The sequence below is a fragment of the Bison bison genome, unplaced genomic scaffold, assembly GCF_000754665.1.
Source record: "Bison bison bison isolate TAMUID 2011002044 unplaced genomic scaffold, Bison_UMD1.0 scf7180017864457, whole genome shotgun sequence".
NCBI lineage: Eukaryota > Metazoa > Chordata > Mammalia > Artiodactyla > Bovidae > Bison > Bison bison.
The window spans coordinates 219,706-226,192 of NW_011495019.1; the positions used below are offsets into that span (position 1 = coordinate 219,706).

General features: G+C 43.4%; 2 protein-coding genes across 4 annotated transcripts in view; both read left to right on the plus strand.

Moving 5' to 3' along the window:
• HMGXB4 (HMG box domain containing 4) overlaps nt 1-2,978 on the plus strand; it is a 29,931-nt gene extending 26,953 nt beyond the window's left edge. For both annotated transcript variants that reach the window (XM_010859610.1, XM_010859609.1), the window contains 2 exons: nt 260-382; nt 852-2,978. In XM_010859610.1, the coding sequence (XP_010857912.1) occupies nt 260-382; nt 852-896 (168 nt within the window). In that variant the 3' untranslated portion in view covers nt 897-2,978. The remainder of the gene's footprint in view (nt 1-259; nt 383-851) is intronic.
• A 2,274-nt stretch (nt 2,979-5,252) lies between these two features.
• Nucleotides 5,253-6,487, plus strand: part of TOM1 (target of myb1 (chicken)) — a 42,266-nt gene continuing 41,031 nt past the window's right edge. Inside the window, exon 1 of one of the 2 annotated variants that reach the window (XM_010859611.1) lies at nt 5,253-6,408. In XM_010859611.1, coding sequence (XP_010857913.1) covers nt 6,357-6,408 — 52 coding nt within the window. In that variant the 5' untranslated portion in view covers nt 5,253-6,356. The remainder of the gene's footprint in view (nt 6,409-6,487) is intronic. The other variant, XM_010859612.1, reaches the window with a different exon arrangement.

Here is a 6,487-nt window from a genome sequence, read left to right on the forward strand (position 1 = left end):
AGGGTTGTCCCCCCTCCCAGCCCCCACTCTTCCTAAGTGACCAACCCAAGGTCTCACAGAGGATACAACGGTTTAGAAATATAGACAGGAAACCTGGAATGTATTGAGTTACCAAAGCAGAAAGCTTCCATTTCTGCCGCAAGTTTCCTGGAACTGCCCCAGACTCAGAGAGCCATGCGAGGAAGTACCCAGGGCCTGGAGGGAGCCTCACGAGTGTGATGCAGGCCGCAACCTCCTCCTCTCATGCTCTTCCTTTCAGGGCATGGTGGCTGTGTCCGGCAGTCTGTCCGTGCTTCTGGACTCCATAATCTGTGCGCTTGGCCCCTTGGCGTGTCTGACCACACAACTACCTGAGTTGAACGGCTGTCCCAAACAGGTCTTGGTAAGTTTCCTTGTTTCCTGGGATTTAGGAGGGGCCAGACCCTTGGGAGCCCTGTCAGGCACAACCTCTTAAAGCTCCCTGGATACCGCACTGCTGTCAGCCGGCGGAGCGTGACACTGACTGCTGAATGTGTGCTGGACCCTCAGTGAAATCGCAGACACGCCATTTCCTAAGATTTCTCTCCTTTGGAGAGAAGCAGCGTAGCCCCTAAGGCACTGCACCGCCTGTGTTTCCTATTTGCTCTTCCAGAGATGAAGAGAGTGCGAGTCTGCTGCCACTGCTTTATTAGGATTAATGGGAGATGTCAGCAGAAAAGCTCCCAGCAAACAGACAACAGAATACCATCTTCTCCCCCGTTTTCTCTAACTCCAGACTCCTTTTCTGATCTCTCTCCCCTAAACAAAGAAATATGTCTCAGGGAACTAAGGTAAAGTACTCTTCAACTGAAACTTTTCCCCTTGTTTTGCAGTCAAACACACTAGACAACATTGCTTACATCATGCCTGGACTGTGACAGCAAAGACTCTTGGACAGAAACCTTTTCCTGCCCTGTTGCTGGCTTGTGTGTATGTGACTGTTCCAGATCCCTTCACTGGCCTCTGGGTGTAGGTTTTAAATTTTTATATATATGCACATATATATATATATATGTAAAATGTAAAATATATACATAGGACTGTAAGTACTTTGCTTTTAATAATTTTATGAAATGGCAAAGGTTTAGCCAAGACGAAACCTTGGCATGAATATGGGCTTGGAATTCTTTCTTCTCCTGTGGTGGATAAATCTGCCTTAAAAATCAATGTAACTTGGGGGCTGGGGGCTAGTTTTGGATGCCTAGTGCGTCACGGTAAGGTTGGCTAAAATGTGATTTTTTTCCAAACTCAGTTGTACCTCCAGACCCATCACTGACCATTTGCCTTACCTGTCTTACAGTCTGAAATGTAATGGGAAAGATTATGGGAAGACGTCAGTTAACTGAAAATACAAAGCTTTTCAACTTGAAGTGACCTAGGTGGGAGGCGATAACATCGTTCCCATCGGAAAGTTATTGTGATGGCCTAAGTGAACTTAGTAGAGGGTTCATTCCAATTCCTGCTCTATCGGTGTCCATGTCTCAAAACTTATTGTAATCATTGGTACCATTGGCAGCCTCTGTCTGGGCCAAGGAGTTTTGTGAGCCCTGGAGTGGGTAAAGTCATCAGTGTCACCAGTTGTGCAGTCTGTATTGTGAACTGACCCAGAGCATTTGGTCAGCAGCACTAAGAGCTGGTATCTTCCATGGGCAGCATCAGCTCAGCTCACAGTTCTCCCGCTTGGTTGTTGGGTGGATGTAGAAGGTGAACTTTGCCCAGCCTAATTCCTGGGATCTTCTCTTTGGCTCCCCTGCTGGCCAGATACATGGCGTTTCGCATTCCACACATAAGCGAATTGCAAAAAAAAAAAAAGTACTGTGTTCTCATGTAGGTTTATTTATGTGCGAGTATGAATGTGTTTTAATTATGTGTATTTAACTCTTTAAACTCCCTTAGATTTTAATTTATCCTGTAAATTTCTGTATATATAATTTAAAAAACAAGAGCCTCCACCAGCAACAGCATGTGGAAGAGACTAGATTTGTCATTTCTTCCTCCCCTCCTTCCTCTGGCCTCCTCTGCAAACTCCAGATCACCCACTCTTTAGGGTATCGTGCCTCAAGACGGAATCATTATGTTGGGATTCTAGTTCTTTACAATTAAATAATGTCAAGAAAGTGAAATAAAAAGGAATGTTACCATTCCCAGCTGCCCTCATTTCCAAAGAACCAGATTTTGCTTCCAGTTCCAAAGAAAACAGTTGAGCCCTTCAGGGTTGTTTTTAAATTTGGTGCAAGAGTCCACATCAAAACCAAGCTCTGAGGTGACTGCTTGCTTCCCTTGGCCTGGATGGAGCAGAGGCATCAGAGTCGATCTCTGAGGATAGTGCCCCCAGCCTGCATCCTGTGTAACTCCTTCCATCCTTCTTCCTTCCCATCCATGTGGTCACAGGACTGTGTTCCTTAAAGGTATTCTGGCTGCCGAATGCCTTTCTCACCTCAGAGCAGTTTTGAGATTGAACTGGGGAAACAGAAGGGAACAGGAATGTCTGGGAACCAAAACTACGAAGAGCAGAAGTCCTGGTTTGATTTCGTGTGTCAGCGCTTGTCGCACACTTCCTCTCTACCCAGGTCATCTCCTGTTGGACACAGGGTATCAGGGAAGGGGCCTCGGAGACATGGATGAGTACAGAAAGAAGCCAGTCCCACCATCGTCATTTGTACACATTAATGACGTCTTGACCAGAGCCTGCTTTTTGTTTGTTTGTTTTCCTTTAAAGTCCAACCCTATTGTATTTGTATTTAAAATTTGTAAACATTTGTATAATAATCTGTTCCTTGTGGTATTTGGTACTATTAGAGGAAAAACTTTGGATTCAGACCTTCTTGCAGTTTTTATATCATTGTTTTATTTTGTTTTTTAAATAAATTCTAGCAGTTTGATCCAAATCCCATTACAGTTGTATAAAGAAATAAAATTTTGTACTTATATTATTAAAAATCACATTTTTAATATTTGTAGTCCAGTGTCAGCTATCTTTTTCCTGTGGCAACCAAAGTTCCTATGAAATTTTAAACCTGTCTTTCACATTAAAAAAAAAAAAAAAAGCCCATCTGGAATAGAGGTCAAGTTTCTGATCAAAGCTATCTTCCTAACAAACATCTTGCTCTGTTTCTATTAACTTTTACATTGAGGACTTTCATCTTCTCTTTTGCTAATTGCAAAGCCAGTGGCTCTGTAAGTGTAGCTATATTCACTGCCAAATGAAATTGTATGCACATTACATTGTTGGCCTAAGTCAAATATCTATCAGTCTTGTATAAGAGTTGCATTCAAATTGTGTGCTAAATCATGTGTTTCAGTACTGTCCTGATTTGCTGAGTTACACTGGATTGGATAAATCACTTAATTTTATAGGTATCTGCAGTCCTGTCTATAAAAGTGTTAATGTCACTTCCCTGTTTCCAAGCCTTGCAGCCAGCCAGCCTGACATGTATGTTTAGTAATACTGTGAACATCTAATATATGAGATTAGAACTTTCAAGGTAAAATTTTCAACGCAAACATAAGGTGTTAATAGTCATAAATAATAAAATATTATGATTGGCTGTAAGGCTCACTTCTTACAGAGCGGCAGCAAGAAAGAGATCACCATATTGCTGAAGAGTGCTTTGCATATTTTATTGCACTTAATCCTCCCCCAAAGATTTATAAATATTATCCCCTTTTACAAATAAGGAGACAGGTACAGGAAAGCACTTTCCCTGAGTTTAAACAGCTAAGTAAATGGCAAAGCCAGAATAAGCACACTGGAACAGCAAACCCCAAAGCTGAGGCTCTCTTCTACCCCATGCTATCCTATGCTAAGTCACTTCAGTCATGTCTGACTCTGTGCAACCCCAGAGACGGCAGCCCACCAGGCTCCCCCGTCCCTGGGATTCTCCAAGCAAGAACACTGGAGTGGACTGCTATTTCCTTCTCCAATGCATGAAAGTGAAACGTGAAAGTGAAGTCGCTCAGTCGTGTCCGACTCTTAGCGACTCCATGGATTGCAGCCTAACAGGCTCCTCCATCCATGGGATTTTCCAAGCAAGAGTACTGGAGTGGGGTGCCATTGCCTTCTCTGCTCTTCTACCCCAAGCCACCTTCGAATTTAAATTGTGTATGTAATTCATCGGAATCCTTCTCCATTATCTGCAGTCCTGAGCAAATGTGATTGCAGGAAAACTATCAGAACTATTCATTGTCCAAATGTTCTTTTGTCCTAGCTGGACTTTACTATAGGGATCTCACTTTTCTTGTCATACTGTGGTCTTTAAATTTTGGAAGCAGAGTATCTTAATTTTTTTGTTTAAATGTACTTAAAGGTTATAATCAATTATATTACATTTATGCATTGTCAGTCTTGAGGGATTTCAACATTTTTATCCATAGTAAGGCATTTGATATTGATATTGCTAAAATGCTTAAAAGGAAAAATTAAAACAGACTATTTACTAAATGAGTTTGTTCTGTTAGGAAATAGTTTGAAGACATAGTTTGTACTGCACTTAATGTCTTCCATTTACATTACTATTTATTGACAAAATCTACACACTTCCATTTCTAATTTAATAGCTGTACAACTTTCTGTCTGCATGGAGTTAATATAATTTCACTCCCTGTTTGGGGGTATGTGGGTTGTTTCTGCTTTCTTACTATGAAGGATGAAACTTATGGCTGTTCTATTCTCTGTAGTAAAGCCAAGATCTGCCTATAATCACTTCAAACCAGAGTGATGCAAGAAGGCAAGAACTTCCAGTCATCCAACATAGTGATATTAAAGGTTAATGGAAGAATCCAAAGGAAAATCATGCTAAATACTTGCCATACTAACAAGCAATATGCTTAAATGAAAAAAAACATGGAAGGTACCTACCTGACATGAAAATCATCATAAGTGCACATCCCCCCTTTATAGGCTAACTGCCATTGCTAATTTAAATTTTCAAGCATTAGTCATCGTGCTGGACAACAGTGAGAGAAACAGACATAGCATCCCAGCCTCAAGGAGCATCTAGACTACTGGGGGACTGGTTATATATTAACATGTCTCATGAGCATTATTAAAACACTTCAAAGCACAGGAGTACATGATTTCAATAAAGCTTTTATATGGTACAATAAAGATGTCAGACCCTATTGACTGTTCAGTTAACATACAGAAGTGATAAAGTTGTAATTCAGGTTTTCTATCATCCTAAATTTGAAAATTACTAGCCTTTCAAATTAAAAATTCACAAATATGTTCGATAAATACTAAATCACCTCGCAGTAGCTCAGACTACCAAAGCAGTGGTTATTATATCTTTTGGAGTGCATGTCATTAGAAGCAAAAAAATATAACCAATAGATAAGATATCTAATGAGTAAGTGACACAGCTGAAACATGGCACACGGGAACATGGAAGAAGATATATGAATTACAAAGCTGGAGAAAGCCTTTGAGATTCTTAGCTTGGGGTCCACTGATGTACCTCAGGGACCCCAGAACCCCTCTGAGGTACAATTCTATCTTGCCTTTTTTCTTCAGAAACGCTCGAATGCTTTGTACAATTTCTCAAAGGATCCTGTGACCTAAAAAAATAAAGTTTAGAAGTCCTTGATCTAATTCCAGAATTCAGAGAAAATGGAAGCCTTGATGAATGGCAGAGATGTGTCCTAGGACCCACTCACAACATTTGTATGCTTTCTGCCACCCTGAGCTCTAGCCCATCACTAGCTGCAATTCACTGAGTTGTCTCTCAGTGTCAAGGTCTCGAAAATCCTTGGCTCTTGCCTTCTATTTGAGGTAAGGGAATCTGGGCTGCAAACATGACGCATTTTGCAGCCAGGAGACCTCAGCCTCAAACAGGAAGCGTCCTCTCTGGGTAGGGAGGCAACAGGCCAGAGAGGCTGTCAACCCCAGCACCGGGTGTGTAGTCATACTGAGGTCCCGGGAGCTTAGACTAAGAGCTAGAGCTTTGGTCTCGGCTTGCTGGGTAACCTTACCCAAGTCATTTCCCGGGTCTGAGATTGGGTTTTCCAGATGAGAAGAGCTCAAAGACCACGCCCCTAAATCCTTAAGCACGCATGGAGGGCGTGGCTTAGGGAAACCCACGCCCCCTTGTCCGCAGTCGCCCTACGTACTGCGTGATGTCCACATACGCCAAGTTAACCGCAGTGAGGTCATCACCCTCCGCCTCAGGGAGCCGACACTCCACGTCCGAGGCGGGGCCTGCGGCTCGGCTCCAGACTGCCTCTGCCCCGCCCCAGCCGCGCCTCCTCGAGGACGGTCCAGCGCGTCACGTGACGGGTCCGCGGTGTTGGCGGTTGCTGTCAGCTGATTCCCCGGTTTGGTGGCAGCGGCAGCAGTGGCGATGGACTTTCTCCTGGGGAACCCGTTCAGCTCTCCGGTGGGACAGCGCATCGGTGAGTCCCCGGGGCCCCGCGCAGCCCCAACGCACCACTCCGCGTTCGACCCCGGCCCCCCAGGGTACCTCCAGGTCCC